The sequence below is a fragment of the Schistocerca serialis genome, chromosome 3 (genome assembly GCF_023864345.2).
Source record: "Schistocerca serialis cubense isolate TAMUIC-IGC-003099 chromosome 3, iqSchSeri2.2, whole genome shotgun sequence".
NCBI lineage: Eukaryota > Metazoa > Arthropoda > Insecta > Orthoptera > Acrididae > Schistocerca > Schistocerca serialis.
In genome coordinates, this window is record NC_064640.1 from 979,665,544 (window position 1) to 979,685,643 (window position 20,100).

Below are 20,100 nucleotides of genomic sequence, written 5' to 3' on the forward strand. Positions count from 1 at the left end.
TCATCTTCTGTTGAATATGTTTTCTTCTACATTAAAATACCCTGGGTACACAATTCAATATTTAAATAAACAATGGAATGCAGTAATGGTTTTGTTTTTACCACAAAAAGGTTTGCTACTGCCAGTCAAGATTTTTGTTGAATTTATTGTATGCTTAGTATGTTTTGGAATATAATTCTCATTTTCAGAAGCATTTTCATCACATTATGAAGAGTTAAATGAATGAAAATGAATATCAGGAAAATTTTTCTGAAGGTAGTTGGCCTGGGATCATTGGATGTAGTTGTTAATTGCAGGAATTTCTTAAAAATAGGTTAATTAATACAGTATTTTTTTATAGTTTTGTTTAAGAGTTAATGTGTAGCATGTTGTTAGTCTGCTGTGCAAATATACTGGCAGCTCTGCATAGCAGGCCTAGATTTTGTGCTTGAAATGAAGCCTTCTCATTTCCCCAATGCATGGAATGTTTTTAGAGTAAAATGCTGCTTTACATTATACATGGTGTAGGGCTGTAATTACTGCATTTTCGCTTTAACTTCCTAACTGTGTGGGGTTGATGTGTTTTGTCATTCCTCATGAAACTAATGTTGGAGCTACTAATTCAACATAATAATATTTAAATGACTAATGTTTATAAATTGCCGTAATGCTAGTCATGATAAGAACTTTCACTACAACGTACATGGAGCAGAATTCGAAGGAAATAATCAGTGCCAGTTGCAGTAGCCACCAGAAAGATCGCGGGAGGCGCACATCGGCATGGCACGTCACGGACAGTAGTTGCCGCAAATAAAGTCCTGTCCACCAGAGGGCACGCGAGAATTAGGCCGCGCCCTTAGCCGGCGGAACAACAACAACTCAGGCAGCACGGGCCGTGCCCAGTCAGTTTTTTCATCGGGCATGCCTAGCAGACAGTTTCCGGTCTACACTAAGTGAAGTACGACAGACAGTGTGAATCGTGTTAATACACAATTGGCGACGAGTAGGGTCGTTCTTTCGCGTGTTGCGTCGTTGTTCTGGTTTCGCAGCTTATCCAAGGCATGGAGGATTTAGTGCAGGTTTTGGTTGAGCAGCAGAAGGAACTCATGGCAACCATGACATAAGTGCTTCCGGCGTTGCTCTCCAGCACCGTTCCCTCCTCCCTTTCCCCTGTATGACGAGATGGCGGAGGATTGGGATGCATATGAACATCGCCTTCGGCAGCATTTCCGGGCATTTCATGTTGCCGATGCGGAGGTATGTCGTGCTCTTTTCTTGTCTTGGATATCTCCCTTGCTGTATCAAGTTTTGTGGCAGCTAGCACTGTTGCAGGAACCCTCATCCTTGTCTTTTGACGCATTGTGTTCATTGCTGTCTTCCTATTATTGTCGCCGCACGCATGTTGTGGCAGCTAGGGTCGAGTTCTATCAATGCAAGAAACAGCCCCATCGGTCTTACCGGGCATGGGCCGCTACCCTGCACGGTCTTAGTCGCAAGTGTCATTTTGTCACGGAGCAGTCGCGAGAGTCATATGCCCACGTTATGGTGTGAGACGTCATTGTTCATTCGGCCCCTGATATGGAGGTCCGTCAACAGGCCCTGCATTTGGAAGACCATTCCCTTGAGGAAGTCCTGTCCATTGCTCAATAGTATGAAGTCTCTCACACCGCAGGTCAACAGGAAGCGTGGTGCGATGTCGCGGTGGTTCAGGGCGGCACAGCCGCGTCCACTGCGTCCGGGGTGGACGATGTGCGAACGGTACAATCCGGCCGTTACGGTCGCTCCCGCACGGCGCGTAAACAGAGTTCCGTCCACCGGCCTCTATTACTGTTCTGTCCGTCGTGCTATATACATCGTGATCGGTCAGAATGGCCCCAGCGTTGCGCTGTTTGTTGCAAATATAATAAAAAAAGGACACATTGCTGAAGTTTGCCGCTCAGCCTCAAAAGAATCGAAGGAAGCAGGTACGGAGGACATGGACATTGACATTCAGGAAGTTTCATTGGGCCAGGCTCCCGATGCATCGGCACACAAACTCTTTATCGAGGTGTCGGTTCGGTCGCGCCGACTACAACTGCAAGTAGATATGGGCGCGGCAGTTTCCTTGTTGAATGCACAAACTTACTCTGACCTTGGGTCGCCCCCATCGGCGCCAGTTTACCAGTGTCTCCGCGGTTATGGTAAACAGTTCATTCCCCTACTGGGTCAATTCACTACCGACATTACTTACAAATCAGTCACTTGGCCTGTTACTTTTATTTTTATTGGTGATGCGAGCTCCGCTAACCTTTTTGGATTGGATGCCTTTCAAGCTTTCAGTTTTTCTATCACAGACACCATACAGTTGGTCTCTGAAGACGTTCCCCATCAATCATTGAAATCTTTGACCTCTGACTTTAAGGATAGCTTTGAGGAGGGCCTGGGGCGTGTTTCACACGGTAGCCGGTAGTAGCAGTCGTGTGAATTAAGCGTGCTCGGATGTTTGAATTTGTATGTGTTTTCTTTGCTGAAAAAGGCTTTGACCAAAAGCTATAATGTGTACAGTCATTTCATTTTGCCTGGCTGCAACGTTGAAGGCGCCGGCTCGCCCGTGTTTTCTACGCGCAAGGCAGATCCCCTTGGCTCTCTGCCCTCAGGTAAAAGCAGAGCTAGACTGGCTGACAGCCCTCGGGGTCATTCTTCCCATTTCTTCTACTGAGTGGGTTCACCCCTCGTTATTGTCAGGAAACCCTCGAGAAAATTACGTCTTTGTGGCGATTTCAAGGCCACCATTAACTCCCAATTGGTGGTGGACACCTATCCCTTGCCTGTTCTGATGAATTGTTCTCCGACGTGGCAGGAGGCCAATATTTTTCGAAAATTGATCTTTTGGAGGCTTATCATAAGATACCACTTGATGAGGACTCCAAACGGCTGGCAGTCGTCAACACCCCATTTGACCGTTACCGATACCAGCGATTGGCCTTCGGAATATCCAGTGCCCCGGTGATATTTCAGCGTTATCTTGAGCACGTCACGTCGACAATCCCTCATTGTATTAATTACCTGGACAACATAATTGTCGCAGGCCGCAGCATGAAAGAACACTTGCACAACCTTCGAACCCTCTTTCTCAAATTCAGGTCCGTGGGCCTGTATCGCAACCTGCGTAAGTCGAACTTCTTTCAACCGTCCATTGAGTATCTGGGCTACACCATCTCTCGGCACGGCGTCCAGCCGCTAGGAAGTTTGGTTGAAGGTATCGTCGACCTTCCGCGGCCCGCTTCGCTTAAGGAGTTACAAGCTTTTTTAGGCAAGATTGCCTATTACCACCGGTTCATTCCCAGGGCTTCCACCATAGCCCAACTTCTGTACTGCCTTTTGTGCAAGAGTGTTCCTTTTGATTGGTCACCTGCATGCGAGCGAACGTTCACCCCGTTGAAGGGCCTCCTCATGTCAGCGCCTTGTTTGGCTAATTTTGACCCCAATAAGCCGTTGGTCCTGGCTACAGATGCTTTGTAGTATGGGGTGGGGGCGGTCCTGGCCCATTTCAACGTGGATGGCTCCGAGCAGCCACTGGTGTTTGCATCTAAAACTCTTAGTCCCGCGCAGGCCCATTACTCCTAGGTGGAAAAAGAGGCTTTGGCCATTGTCTATGCTGTTACAAAGTTTCACCTTTTCTTGTATGGCATGAAGTTTCAGTTAATCACTGACCATAAGCCATTAATATCGTTATTTGGCCCCGCCTCTCAGATTCCGGATAGGGCGGCCCACAGACTGCAGTGTTGGGCCTTGTTCCTCTCTAAGTACCATTATGACATTCATTTTGGCCCTACTGGACAGCATGCCTATGCCGATGCTCTTTCCTGTCTTCCGGTGGGCCCGGATCCTAAGTTCAATCAGGAGGAGATCATGTGTTTTCATTTGGATGTGGCGTCCCGCCAAGCGGTTGATGGCTTCCCGATCACTAGTTCTCGAGTCGCCAGGGAAATGGCAGCTGACCCGGTTCTCCGGCAAGTAGTTCGCCTCGTTCAGCAGAGGTGGTTGTCCCAACCTCCAGGCCGAGCCTCGGACCCTCTTCGTAATTATATTGTTCTACGAGACCGCCTGTCAGTCTTGGAAGGAGTTCTCCTTCTGGCTACCGATGATACAGCTTCTCGCGTGGTCGTTCCTGCAAGTTTGCGAAGGGAAGTCCTCACGTTATTACATGAGGGGCACTGGGGTGTTTCTCGTACTAAAACCTTGGCTCGCAGACATGTGTACTGGCCCGGTATTGACAGCGAAATTGAGCACTTGGTGGCCGCCTGTTCCCAGTTTGCGAGCCCAACAGGCGTCTCCCAGGTCAGCGTTCTCTTCATGGCCGCCTGCAACCCAGGCATGGGAACATGTTCACATAGATTTTGCGGGCCCGTTTCTCAATGGCTTTTGGCTCATTGTCATTGATGCTTATTCCCGATTCCCATATGTGGTTTGCTGCTCCTCAACCACTTCAGAAGTTGCAATCCAGGCACTCGCAAAAATCTTTTCTGTGGAATGTCTGCCAGTCACCCTGGTATCGGAGAATGGACCTCAGTTTATTTCGCAGACCTTCCAGGATTTTTGCGCTTCGGTATTCGGCACATTTGCTCTCCCCCCCCTTTCATCCACAATCGAATGGGGAAGCCGAGCGCATGGTGCACACATTTAAGACGCAGATGAAAAAGTATGTGCATGAATTTCCTGCGGAGAAGGCGTTGACGCTTTTCCTGACGGCATACCGGACCACACCGATGGGAGAACGCAGCCCCGCAGAGCTCCTCCACGGGCGCCAACCTAGGACTCTGCTACACCTCGTCCGGCCTTGTCCTCGCCAGTCTTCACAAAATGGGGTACCCGGCTTTCCACAGGGTATGTCGGTCTGGGCACGTGTGTTTTGCCGCAATCCACGTTGGATACCAGTGGTGGTCCTGCGCCGCAGTGGCCACTGACTCTATACCTTGCAGGTGGGGGACCGGGAGGTGCGGCGTCACCAAAATCAGCTACGTCCACGTTTGGGCACCCACCCTCCGACCCCTCAGGCGCCGGCTTCACCATTGCCGGCACCCGTGTTGTTTTCTCAGGGGACGCTACTGCCCCTCCCTCCTGTGACTCTGCCACACTGCGATGGTTCTCAGCCTTGGCGGCCTCCAGTAGCTCCAGCACCGGCATCGCCATCGTTAGAGATGCCCCGGCGAGAGCCGGCCCCCCTCGCAGGCCCGGTTTCTCAGGAGGCTGGTTCACCGGTGGTAGTGCCTTCCCCATCGTCCCCACCACTGGGTCTTGACCCTCTCGAGGTGGAACAGGATCCGGAGTTCGACAGCTTGTTGCCCATTCTGTCCCAGGCTCCGGTGGTGGGACGATGGGGGCCTCTTCGTGTGAATCACTTCCAACCGTATTCGAAGGTTCCGGCTCGAGGGTTGGCGGATCCCACTGACTCCAGCATTCCGATGGACGTGGAGGTCATCGATACTGTACGATGCTCCACCTTCCGACGCAGTGGATCCCAGTGGCTTCACCCCCCGAAGGAGGAGGAGTGCAGTAGCCACCAGAAAGATCGCGGGAGGCGCACATTGGTACGGCGCGTCACGGACAGTAGTTGCCGCAAGTAAAGTCCCGTCCACCAGAGGGCACGCGAGAATTCGGCCGCGCCCTCTGCCGGCGGAACAACAACAACAACAACAACAACAACTCAGGCAGCACAGGCCGTGCCCAGTCAGTTTTTACATCGGGCATGCTTAGCAGACAGTTCCCGGTCTACACTAAGTGAAGTGCGATGGACAACGTTAATTGTGTTAATACACCAGTCATCTACACAACATGAAGAATGACCATTTATTGAAAATATGATGATTCAGAGCATAGGTCAATACAATTATTATGAAGTATTGAGTGAGTGACAAAATTTAAAAAATAGTTAGGGCTGCTTGCAGGCTTGCCAAACTTTTACAGATAAAATCAAGGATCAAGGAGGAATCCTACAAAATAAACAATTCTAATAGTGTTTTCTCCAAGGAAATATATTTAAATGTGCATACATGTTTTATTTTACATTATTGCTTGTATTTATTCACAGACTTTGCTACTTTTTGCAAAGATTCATTCGATTTTATCATTCAAATGGCTCTAAGCACTATGGGGCTTAATATCTGAGGTCATCAGTCCCCTAGACTTAGAACTATTTAACCTAACTAACCTAAGGACATCACACACAACCATGCCCGTGGCAGGATTCGAGCCTGTGACCGTAGCAGCAGCACATTTCCAGATTGAAGCTCCTAGAACCACTCGGCCACAGCGGCCAGCCATTCGATTTTACATACGGAAAGAATTCTCTACAATTAAAATTAAAAGTCACTGCTACTTTCAGTTCTTATTTTATAAGCTCAGTGGTACATTTGTTGTGCATCTTTATCAATTTATGGTTCATTAGGGGAAAAAATTCTTGCTACCTCAGTGTTTGAACCAGGAATGCTTAATACAAACCCAACTACTTTCAGCAAATTGGGAACCTGAACATTTTTGGCTCTCAAGGTACAGAAAACAATAACCAACCTTCTGTTTGCATTGCCTTCCATAGATATGCTTTGCTTCAAAATATTCTTTACATTACAAAATTCCTCATACAAACAATCTTCGTGTGCATCATCTATCTGCACTGACTCCATTACTCCATGAAGGTGCTTAAATATTAGCTCAGAAATTTGACAAAGAGGCATCCAAGACTCAATTGACATTGGCAACTGACCTACAAATTTGAAATTCTTGACCAGATATGTTTCCAATGACACATAAAATTCCATAAGATTATTTTCATTGTGTTTTCTGGTTATGAAACAAGTGAGCATATTTAAAACTTTATATGTGTCAATACCAAAATATCTGTCACTCATTCTTTGCTCAATTTTACAGATCAAAGTCTTGACCACCTCAAAAATTTCTATTATAGTAACATCAGAGCATTCTGAAAACTTAGAACAATCTAAAACAATTGCACCAATATGGGCAAAAAAGTTAAATAAATCTCCAAAGTTAACTCTTTTTCAGTCCCGTCAGAATAATTTAAAAATTCTTTAGAGCTTTGTCACAATCATCAGTACTTTTCATATAACTTTTAATGTGTTCCCAATATGCAATGATTCTAGCAGGTATATGTCGGAGAATTTTGCTTCATTCTACATCTACAAATTAAAAAAAAAAAAAAAAGATTTTAGGACTTCCCTTCGCCTAACAGAAATGGATAAGTGACCATATAATTTTGGGACCAGATTTTAAAGATCAACATCTAGGGTATCACGAACAGTTTGCCTTGAATATTTGTTTGTTATCATCATTTAATGGTTTAAATACTGAATTATGCTTTCCAAAATTAATGTCGGCATTATCAGCACAAAAAGCACTACAGTCGTTTGTATCAAGTTTGAGGGATTCCAATGAACATTTTAACGAATTGTGAATAGACATTGCTGTTTCACTGCTCTCTTCTATAACATCTGGAAGTTTATTTTGAATTCCAATTTTGGGATCAAAATATCTCAGAACAGTCTGAAACATCTTCCTATTTTTATGGTTAGAAGGATCAATTACTACAGAGAAAAATCTTCTCGTCTTATTGGGATCATTTAAAATTGTAACAAAATCTGAAATGCTTTTTGGAGCCAAAACTTCTTTCACTATTGCTTCAGCTTTAGTGCACCCACAATACTTTTTTTTGTAAACTATAATCACTGAATATATCCTTCATGATTTTAACATTGCAGTCCAAGCTATTATAACTGTGATTACGTTTCACTATGTGAAACACAAATGTCAGTTCTTTGCAACAGCTCTGTGTAATCCACTTGTGGTGGAGCTACCACCAGCAGGAAAGAAGCTGGAAATCTTGGAAGACTCCTTTATGTCTTTCTCCTTGTTTGTATGACCTAATGCTATTGAAGGTATTCATATTTACGTAATTTTAAATTGCACCAAATGAAGTAATACAATGTGACTACAAAATTTACTTATAGCTTACCTGTAGTTTTTGCATGCTGAGAATAGTCAATATTGCCTCTATGTGCTACACTAAATTCCCGTTTTCAGATACAACAGAATGCGTTGAAACAGTTAACTTTCACAGGACGAAACCAGGAATATATTTCTTCCTAACATGAATGGTAAACAAACGTTTTTAGTTCTCTTCCTTGTGGGTGATTTCACCCTATCTTATCTTCATCACTACTCTCCTGAAAGCAGCTATGTGCACAACTGAAGCAACCAGTTAAATACTTGGTGCCTTTGTGGCTTTGAAATTGATTTCACTATTAGTACCGATGGGATAAATAAGGAAAAAAAGCATTCAAAAAGTACGTATTGATTATCAAAATAAATGCGAAATTAGAAGTAGATATAAGTGGCAAAGTTGATGACAATGCAGGCAACAGTGCAGTCAACACCGACAAATAATACGCTGCACAGGTGGCAACAAACATTTGTAAATCGCTATGAAACAAAATCCCCCGAGAGCCACTGATCAGAAACTAAGGAGCCCGCGGTGCCAAGTTACAGTTCCGCATAAGTGTACACCCAGATGAGCATTTATTTCACTTGTGGCACTACCAGTACTGGCCACACGGGCACATCTCTCATGCATTGTGCATCCCCTTGGCTATGGCCACTCGAGTGTTACTTTCACGTGTGTTTGTACAGCAATTCATATTGCCAATATAGATCACTATTTGTTTAAGTCCTACTTCGGTGCAAGCTGTGGTAATTTTTACTGTGCATAGTTAGTATCAACTCTGAGCGTGTCAGGCAAAATACAGTATTTGATCTACTATTGCAAAAGATAGAAAAATGCAGGATAAATTCAAAATAATACAGGACACGGGATCTGACAAAAAAAAGTAGCTAAAATACAGGATTTCCTGGAAAATACGGTATAGTTGGCAACCCTAACTGCTTGCATAGGCTTTATTAGCTTTCTTCTTTTTCAGAGCAGGTAGTTGATACCCATAGATGTATGCACGCTTCTGATGATGCTTTACAATCTTCATTAACTAGTTATATTTATGTTGCAAAATATCTTTTTGGTTGCTAGTAACTTAGATTGTATTCTTGGATTTTGGATAATTGGGAGGAGTTGAAAGATGAAGAAAGTGTGAGTTCAGGAGTCACTGTGAAAGTTTTGAGATTTCCTTAGTTGGTGTTGATTGTTTAATATTCAAGAAAGGTGTTTCATCATGATAGCAATTGTTAGTCACTCATGCAATTTTCAGTTTGCTTGGCATCCTGGGTGGACCACTAGTCCTTCATTTGTTTTACTGCAAGTGTCAGTCAGGTTGAGTGGATATGAGGAAGGTCGTACTGAATGCAAATCAGTGTTTGTAACATTTTCAGCAGGTTTTGGAGAGACACCATTTTCCAAAGAGACATTTTACAAGAAGTTCAATGAGTCCAGACACAAGATAAACTCTATTTAAGACAAATTTTGCTGGTAACAGCCATTAGTGGCTGCAACAGAAGAAAACTAGCTTTGAAGCGGGATGATGATTGAAGAGGATTCTTGCTTCTCTGAAATGAGAGCAGTAGTAGTTTATAATATTCTGGATGAGGACATTTGGATACCATAACTTTAACCTCTTTGTAATACCTGTGTATGTTTAACTCTGCCAGTGAGCACTATAAAAATTAAAGCCTGAGTGGTATAACTATCATAACTAGTGGCAGAAGAAGGCTGCACCAACTCTTAACAAAGTGGCACTCATGCATTTGGATCTTCCCAGAGAAATTGGCTCATCAAAAGTAAAGAAAGCATGATATGGGGGGAAAGCTTTTTGAGCATATCCTTTGTGACAAGGGTGTATATCACTACCATTGTTGATGGTGAAAGCCATGACAGTAACTGCAGGTTGTTACTTGGGAATTTGCATAAGCTTAGTGTCAAATCTGGTTTTATCATGACAACACACCACATGACAAAAATTAACATTGCATGAGGAGGCTTGGGCTCCAGAAACTCCTTTGTTCCCACCCTGTAGCCCAAATTTAGCTCTATGTGATTTTTTTCTTTTTCATGAGATGGAATGGAATTGCCTACAGTCAGCAATTTGTGTATACAGAAATATTGATCTCTGCACGTGATGCTTGCCCAAATGATACGTCAAGATGCCTATTATAAAGCAAATGGTGGAAAATTGTTACATTGTCTATTATGACCTTTCCCAACTGGTCTGAAGCGATGCAAAATGCGTAGAACATAAGGGAGAGTACTTTGAAGAGGTGAAAGCCATGACGTGGTCCAACCTGTTGTAAAATTGTGGATTATTTACCTTTTATTGATTAGTATTGTTAGATGCTTGCAACTTCAGTTGTGTGTAAAATTTAAAGCTTGGTGATAATACTTTATATCCCAGTAAAATTTGACTTTGTGCAGAATATGTCAGGTGAAGTATTAGTTCAACTTCACATTGAATTCTGACGTGGCTATAATTCTTCTTCAAACTAATTAGGCAAAAAAAAAAAGAAACATTTTTGTTTATTCATGGTATAACAGCTCCCACAAATGCCAGGTGAATGCCAAATGATCTCCATAGCATGATAACGTATTAAGCAATTAAGCAGTCTTATAGGTTAATAGGTAGCTGACAGTTTTACTATGTTTTAATTTCTTTGAGTATAACCACTTCTCCAAAGATTAAGGTTTGCAAAGAGCTTAGCAAATTGTGAGAATTCTTATAAAATAAATTGTTATGATGAACACTTTGTGTACACTATTTTTTCTGTTTTTGTAGGTATTGAAAGCTTGCAGCTACCTGAGACTCCTGTGCTGAAATCTAGTTCAACATTCCTCAAATGTTTTATTAAGCAAAGTTGGGAGTATGTACACTTCTCTACCATTGTCAATGACTGTGGCGAAGCACTAGTACAGAGAATTCTGTTGTGCATAGGTAATGTCAATACATATTTATATGTTTGTGGTTTCTGTAATAATGAAAAATATTTAGTCATAGCTGCTCATTTTGTACATTTATTCTCCTGATAAATTTAATACTATTTTTCGTCCTCTATTTTAGCACTAGTGAGTGGAAGTACTGTGTGTTTATTAATATTATAAAAACTGGAAATACTGTGTTTATCAGAACACTGTTCGAAGCTGGATATTACAACAATTAACATCTATAGTCACAAAATTAAAAGTTGAGTGGCATGGCCACCGGTAAACAGGAGACAAAAACATTCATTTTTACTCAATGTAAATTAGGTCCTGTTCCTTATTGAAAAGTAATAATTGTACTAGTGAAATAGTTTAGTTTTGTTTCCAGCAGTAACATGGAATAGCAGCATGTTTTTAGCAGAATGTTCTTAGTCTTTTCCTAGGACTCAATTTAAATTATTTATGTGTAGGTGGTAGAGTAATATATTTCATTTATGATGGGTATTTGGCTTACGTTGTTAAGTTGTACACTGTCAGACAAAAAAAGTGAAGCACTCGGAAGGGGAGGAGAAAAGAAAATGAAACTTCATGGGTTGAGAGGGTAAGTGGTGTTATTTCATCCATTGCAAATTCGAGTTACATTTGCAAAGAACTTGGCAGTATGAGCCCACTAATAAATATGAAGTTGCACCTCCTCTGACCTGCATGCATGCACTGATTCAGTTGGGAAGGGTGTCATAAAACCACTGTATCCTCACCTGAGGCAAGCTAGCCCACAACTGTTGTAATCGGTCCTCGATATTCTGAGTACTGGCACTGGCATTGCCGTACGAGTTGGTTCCACTCGTGTTCAGTCGTGGATGTAACTGAGGATATTGTTGGACACTGGAGTACTTCAGCGTCACACAGACAGTTCATAGAGAGACGTGCCATGTGTGGATGGACATTGTCTTGTTGAAAAATGATACCATGATACTGCTGCCTGATAAGTAACACTGAAGGACACAGAATATCTGTGACATACTGTTGTGCCATCAGAGTTCTCTCACTCACCACCAGCCGTGACCTGAAGTCATACCGGGTATCTCCCCACACCGCGATGCCAGAAGTAACTTCACTGTGCCTCTCCAAAACAGTGGAAGAATGGAACCTCTCCCCAGATCGCTGCCATACTCACAGACAATGGTTGTCCAGATTATTGCAGAACTGCAATCCATCACTGAACTCAATGCAGCACCCTTAGACACGGCCATTGGTGTTGTGCTATTAACAGTGGTTTATGCATGCGATAGTAGTCCCTACTTTGACAGCTGCTGCTGATCTCTCACCAATGATGCAGGATGACACAGAATGTTGCAGGATGACACAGAATGTTGCAGGAAGCCCATTACTTGTTTTCAGATGGCAGGTGTCGATGTGAAACACATTTGCATATAGTATGACACTGGGTTACCGTCAAATCTGAATGTCCCAAAAATCTTGATATTGCACAATTTGACCAGCTGGTCAAACAGCGAACCAGAATGAGGTCTTTCTCTAACCTTGTCATTGCTGATGTTGCTATCTCACTTGGGTGTTTGTCATTTCTGTGTCCTTCAGTGATCTTTCAATGTCACATGCTGTTCATGCCCCTTATATACCCTACCAGGTCTGGTAACAGCACTAAACATGAACAACACTAATGCATGATGGTGGATGTTTACCAGTTGCAGAGAATTGCTTCTGTTATCATTTACATATCAACCAAGGGTGTGTACATATGAGAAGTTACTTTGGAATCTGACTATGTCTTCTAGGTGCTTAACTTTTTTGTCAGGCAATGTGTGTTCCTGTATTATCACAACAGTGGACCATATCTGCCCACCTCTACCTTGTGACTATTTCTATTTACCTAAAACAATGTGCTGCTACTTATTGAAGAAGAATCATACTCGGTGCAGAATTTGGATCTTTTTCTTCAATTCATCAAGTTCTGAGGAATAAATGGTTTACTTTGTGTTATAACGTCAAGTTTAACACATATATTTCAGAACGACACAACACATACAAGTCACAGAGTAAGTTGACAAGCAAGACATGTGTACACGTTAGCATTCGAATGAGCACTGAGTCCCAGTCTAGCGGCCGCTGCTCGGCTGGCAGACAGCACCGCACGTAGAGGACGCACGTAATTGCGCGGCGGCGCTTTGAATGATCGGCGAGTCACAACACTTTGCCCCCCGTTGAAATTGTTGCACTGGTCTTGATGGAGGTGTCGTGCAGATGGCTAACGTCCATAGGCGTTGTTTGACTTGCCATAAAGTCTCGAGGAGGAGGCTTCCCGTACGGACGGAAGTGTCCCCGATGACAGGAGACGTAGGGGTCGAATCTGCTGGGTCCCCATGCACCAATCTTCCCGTTGCGGCAAGTCCAGTTGATATGATAGGAGACATGGGCGATGTGTCGGCGTCTGTTGGAGGAGGAGGCGAGTAGATTTGCTCTGACAGAGGATGGTCATCCGGTTCCTGCATGGGCACGCCTACTGGTGGCGTCCGTTCTTGTGCTGGCATCGCGATGGCGGAGAGAGGGCTGCATTGTGAGTATTGAGAGATGCCAAGATCCCGAGCGTCAGGTAGAGCCAAAGGTGGTGTAGCGGCATTCGGAACAGGCGTTGCTGGCACACGAGGCCGAAGCTGGTCCTAATGACACACTGCAACACCTGTGTCCGTCTGGATTCCATACAGGCGTCTGCCACGGTGTCTTAAGATGCGGCCCGGGCTCCATTTTGGCCGCCTGCCATATTCCCGTACCCAGACGAGGTCGTCGGCGGTGAACCGGCCAAGTGAAGGCACCCGCGGCCGTGAGGTGGAAGGCCGCAGAAGATGAAGTAGCGTGCGGGGTTGTCGGCCATATAAGAGCTCAGCCGGGCTGTGGTCGCCCATGGGGGTGAAATGGTAAGACGTCAGAAACTGGAGAAGCGCATCATCAGCAGCAGAAGAAGTCAGTAGTTTCTGCATCTGAGCCTTAAATGTGCGGATCAGTCGTTCAGCCTCACCGTTGAATTGTGGATGGAATGGCGGGGCCGTGACATGCATAACGCCGTGACGAGCACAAAAATCCGCAAATTCGGAAGAGGCAAATTGCGGACCATTATCAGTAACAAGAGTAGAGGGGAGGCCTTCCAAAGAAAAAAATGAAGGCGAGAGCACTGGTGGTTGCCGTGGTGGTAGGCGACGTGCAACGGACAATGAAAGGAAAGTTAGAGTAGGGGTCAATTACGAGGAGCCAATAAGTACCTAAAAAGGGTCCCGCAAAGTCAGCTTGAATGCGCTCCCAGGGCTTCTCAGGCGAAGGCCACGGTGACAAAGATGACTTCGGGGCAGCGGCCTGTGACTCAAAAGGGCCGCAGGCAGCGACCATGTGTGATATTTCAGAGTCGATACCAGGCCAGTACACATGACGGCGCGCCAGAGACTTTGGGCGAGAGACACCCCGGTGCCCTTGGTGAAGGAGGCACAAGACCGAATCACGCAAAGACGCAGGTACCACAACACGCGGCGAAACATTGTCAGTGGAGGGGAGGATAACACCATCCTAGCCGTGAGGCGGTAGCGCAAAGCGTAGTAGTTCTGCAACGGATCAGAAGTCTTAGCGGACGGGCGATCTGGCTAACCCTTCTGAATACAGCGTAAAACCCGGGAGAGAGTAGGGTCAGAACCCGTAGCAGCCGCCAGCCTGTCCCCAGTGATGGGGAACCCGTCCACAACCTGCTGCTCGACAACATCCAGGTGGAAACACAAAAGTTCGTCCCTATCGAATGCCTGATCTGGACCCATGGGAAGGCGAGACAGAGCATCAGCATTTGCATGTTGAGCCGTTGGCCGGAAATGAATCTCATAATTGAAACAAGACAAGTAAAGAACCCAACGCTGGAGGTGGTGTGCAGCCTTGTCGGGAAGTGACGTTGATGGATGAAACAAGGAAACAAGTGGTTTGTGATCCGTAACAAGATGAAATTTTGAGCCATAGAGAAAAGCATCAAACTTATGAAGAGCATAAATAATGGCCAAAGCTTCTTTCTCAATTTGAGAATATCTTTGTGTGGCATCCGTGAGCGTTTTGGAGGCATAAGCAATGGGTTGTTCTGAACCGTCATAAAAACGGTGCGCAAGGACTGCACCGACCCCGTATTGAGAGGCGTCTGTGGCAAGAACAAGATGTTGGCCAGGTTGATAAGTAGCCAGGCACGGGGTCTGTTTCAGCATAGTCTTCAATTTCTGGAAAGCTGCTTCGCATGACGCGGACCAGTGAAAAGGCACATTTTTATGCAACAGGCGATGCAATGGCTGAGCCACCGAAGCCACAGACGGTAGAAACTTGTGATAGTATGCTATTTTCCCCAAGAAGGCCTGCAGTTCCTGGCGAGGAAGGGCATCGATCGCAGTGACAGTTTGCTGAAGCGGACGAATACCATCCCGAGAGAGTTGAAACCTCAAGTACGTGATAGATGACTGAAAAAATGGTGATTTCTGAAGATTACACTTAAGACCGGCAGTCTGTAAGACATGAAAAAGTTGCGGAGATTTTGAAGATGTTCTTCAGTGGTGGAGCCAGTGACAACAATGTCGTCCATGTAATTGATACACCCAGGGACAGGGAGCAATAATTGTTCCAAGAATCGCTGAAAGAGAGCAGGGGCGCTAGCAGACCCGAATGGCAAGCGTTGGTATTGATAGAGGCCAAAAGGTGTGTTAAGGACCAGAAACTGCCGGGAAGCAGCGTCGAGAGGAAGTTGATGATAAGCTTCTGACAGGTCAATTTTAGAAAAATACTGGCCTCCAGCAAGTTTAGTGAACAGTTCTTCAGGATGGGGCATAGGGTAAGTGTCGATGAGGCATTGAGCATTTACAGTGGCTTTGAAATCGCCACAGAGACGAATATCACCATTTGGCTTAGCAATGACGACGACACGAGAGGACCACTCACTGGAAGTGACAGGAAGCAAGACCCCTGAAGTAGTGAGACGATCCAACTCCCGTTTTACCCGATCACGAAGGGCCACAGGAATGGGCCGAGCCCGAAAAAACTTAGGCTGAGCAGTGGGTTTGAGCGTGATATGAGCTTCAAAGTCGTTTGCACGGTCTAACCCAGGAGAAAAAAGGGACGAAAATGTCGTCGACAAGGAATCCAGTTGAGCATAAGGAATAGCATCAGAGACAATATTGACAGAGTCATCTATGGAGAACCCAAAAACGCGAAAGGCATCGAAACCAAAAAGATTTTCTGCGTTGCTCTGGTCAACCACAAATATGGGAACAGTGCGAACGACTGATTTGTAAGATACCTCAGCATTAAACTGTCCCAAGAGAGAAATCTTCTGTTTATTGTTCGTCCGTAATTGCCGAGTGACAGGTGACATGAGTGGAGAACCCAACTAAAGATACGTCTGAGAATTAATTATAGTGACAGCAGAATCGGTATCCACTTGCATGCGAACATCTCGACCAAGGATTTGGACAGTGAGGAATAACTTCCCTGAAAGGGAAGAAGTGCAATTGACAGACAACACAGAATCAGAATCAGCGTCATGTTCATGAACATCATGTATGCGATTGGATTTGCAAACGGAAGACACATGACCTTTCTTTTTGCAATTGTGACACACAGCCCAACGTTGCCGACAATCCTCGCGTGAATGTTTCGTTAAACACCGCGGACATGAAGGAAGTTGCCGGGGGTTTTGCTGCAGTTTCTTAGCGGGTTGTTTACGCCTGGGCCGAGGCTGCGCGTGGGAGCACACTGCGACCACTTCGGCCGGCGGGGACGCGCCGCACGCGTCGTCAACATCTTACAGAGGTTGTATTTCCCCGACATCACCCCACGCCTCTATTTGCGCCCCAGCGGCGCGAGAAATTTCAAAAGACTGCGCAATGGAGAGAACTTCATCCAGAGTCTGATTCGCCAACTGAAGGTCACGTTGCCGAACTTCTTTGTTGGGCGCCGACCGGATAATAGCATCCCGTACCATGGAATGGGCATAGGATTCTTTGTGAACGTCAGTAACAAATTGACACTTTCGACTGAGGCCGTGTAGTTCAGCAGCCCAAGCGCGATAGGATTGCTGTGGCTGTTTTTGACAACGATAAAAGGCAACACGAGAGGCTACCAGATGCGTTTGCTTTTGAAAATAGACAGACAGAAGTGAGCACATTTCAGCAAAGGACAAAGAAGCAGGATCCTTCAAAGGAGCCAATTGCGACAACAACCGATACATTTGAGGTGAAATCCAGGAAAGGAACAGAGACTTACATGAAATGCCAAGAAGTGCTGTTGAATACGTTTTTCATAATCAGACCAGTCTTCTGCCGTCTCGTCGTAATGAGGAAAAGGAGGTATAGCCAACGACGAGAAACGCCCCACATTTGACGCCGCGACGAAATCGCGAATCGCCGCTGTTAGAAGCGTTTGCTGTTCAAGGAGATTTTGCAATAGTTGCTCGACAGTGGCCATGGAACCCTGTGGGTCAACGGTGAAAAGGAAAAATCCACTACCTCGTCGCCAATTGTTATAACGTCAAGTGTAACACATATATTTCAGAACGACACAACACATATAAGTCACAGAGTAAGTTGACAAGCAAGACATGTGTACACGTTAGCATTCGAATGAGCACTGAGTCCCAGTCTAGCGGCCGCTGCTCGGCTGGCCGCTGAGGTGGCGCAGCTGCTGCATGGCTGGCAGACAGTGCTGCACGTAGAGGACGCACATAATTGCATGGTGGCGCTTTGACTGATTGGCGAGTCACAACACTTTGCAATACATGTTCACATGGAGTGAGTTTTATGCATCCTAGTTGGGCATATTGGTTTTGGAAGAGAGCCTTCATAGTGTCCACCCCTGTGTTCTTAACAGCATCTGTAAATAACTTTCAGTATGTGGTTTCATTAGGTTTTACACCCAAGTACTCCCATACATGCTATATTGCTGAAAAGTTTGGCGATCTAAAAAGTTGGAAAAATACGGAAAAATCTCTGTAACTACTATTGACGTACAGCTTCACAATTTTATGCTGGGAACTTCTTGCTGGAAGCCCTGCTAAAAGAGAAAACATGTGCAGCAACAAGATGTCCTTCAGACATCATAGAAAATCCAGGGTAGAGGTGCTCTGCAGAAGCCCTCTCAACATACGACATTGCTAGGGCACAAATAGAAGCTAAACAATCTCATTTGCGTTCATTTCAGTTTTCGTGTGTTCTTTCTGTGACATCTCTACAGACATAGTTATGAGTGAGTATCAGTGGCCGGACACACATAATTTTGCTGGAACTGCACATCTTTTGTCAAGCACCTTACGTAGGTGCTTTTATATACTGTGCATTGTCGTCGCTTGTGCCAGGTTTATGAATAGCAAAACAGTTGTGCAGCTTGACCTTTTTATCATGTAAGTTTATGCTCTCTTAAAATGCTCTGGTGAGGGAACCTAGAGGCCAGCTACTAGTCCTACCATCAGTGAACAGTTTTATCTCAGTGTCCTTAGGTGATGAGCTGTGCAGCAATGTAATTCGCCAGCCTCTCACCATTTAATTATGCATACTACCCTCAAAATCAGTTATATGGGCCAAAACTCAATAATTGCTATGTAAATACATGCTACTTGTTACAATATTTTATCATCAGGAAACAGTGCTTCGTTGCTCGACAGTTTGCATTCTGCTCAATCTTGTTGGTCATATGTGACAGCACACACACATGATCTCTGGAGGTGAGTCATGCAACTCCACATGGCACTACGGTAGTTAGGCGTTGGTGAAATCTTTTTTACATCCTGTTTATAGAAAGGATGAGTGGGTTGACTGCAGCTTAATGCTCAATCTGATCCAGGCATTTTTGACATTCATGAAGAGGTGAAAGTTTTAAAAGAAATTGTGAGTCAGTACTAGCTAAAATATCAAGCTTCTGTGGGGTTGGTCTGATAACACTGGCAAAAAGAAGAAGAAGAAGAAGAAGAAGAAGAAGAAGAGTGTTTCCTGCACATCATGAGTTAACTCTTACTAATTTTGGGTCAAGAAAAACAAATATGACGATGAAAAATTTTCTTTAGCTCTAGTTTCTGTGGTACACATTAGGTGAAAGTATTTCATATTAGCAGATTAAGAGAAAAAGATACATTTTAATTACATATCCTAACAACATTGAAATTGTATTGGAATTTTTGAAAATGGTAGTTACATTTTAAGAGTTCTAAATTGCTGGAAGAATACCTCGCAGATGGTCGGGTCTGAGGAAAATCATGTGGTGGCCGCATGAGATCGTTGCCTTTCAGCTTGCCTCTTCTAAAAGTGTTCCGGAGCATCCTGACATCAAGATCAACAGTAATTTGCAAGCATTACTTCATTCCAATGGCCCTGATATCTTTGTTCCATAACAGAAATGTCCTGATGGAATCTTTCTCCATGTTCACCACTGTCAGCTCCACAACTAGGAGGGGAAAAGTCTAGGTGGGAGTAGAGAAAATGGATTTTAAGGGACATGCTGCATCCAAGGTTATGGTATTTTTACAGGAGTACTTTCACCAACTGAATGTAGTTATCATCTCTTTTGTTGCTTAAAACTCCACAAACAACTCCCTTGAAGGCTTCCCAAGCTTCCTTTTCTTTCCCCTGCAAAACTTGGTCAAATGCAGCATCATTTACAAGTTCTCGAATTTGTGGCCCGGTGAAAATACCTTTGTTAACTTTTGTGTCACTTCATTTTTGAAATTTCTCTCATATGGCCTTAAAGGCCATCCTTCGTGGTTGATACCTTAGACAGAATTTTTCTTCAAACCTAGTTAGAAATTGGGGGTGGGGGATGGAAGAAGAACGTATTTAGGGTCCAAGAGAGGCTGGGCAATGACATTTTTCTCACTAGGGTTAAGATTTCGTACTGGCCAGTTCACTTTAATATAATGCAATTTCCTATCCCTACTGTTTCACTTACATAAGAAGCAGCAATGTTTTGTGTACCCCAGTTGCATTCCTAAGAGTACGACAGTGACTTTTAGATCACCACAGATTTTCCATTTGCGTTCATGGTATCTGATTGAGTCCAAGAGGGCTGATACCTGCATATGTCTCCATGTGAACTGCATGACCAACAGGAATAGAAGGAAGGAGGGCTGCCATTATGAAGCAGCATAGCTTTCAAACTAAGCTTGGAGGAGACTATGAATAGCCTCCATTCAGTTGGATCAT

General features: G+C 44.5%; 1 protein-coding gene across 1 annotated transcript in view; it reads left to right on the plus strand.

Moving 5' to 3' along the window:
* LOC126471421 (importin-13) overlaps positions 1–20,100 on the plus strand; it is a 194,382-nt gene that overhangs the window by 155,550 nt on the left and 18,732 nt on the right. Inside the window, exon 15 of the mRNA XM_050099560.1 lies at positions 10,746–10,901. Within this exon, the coding sequence (XP_049955517.1) occupies positions 10,746–10,901 (156 nt within the window). The remainder of the gene's footprint in view (positions 1–10,745; positions 10,902–20,100) is intronic.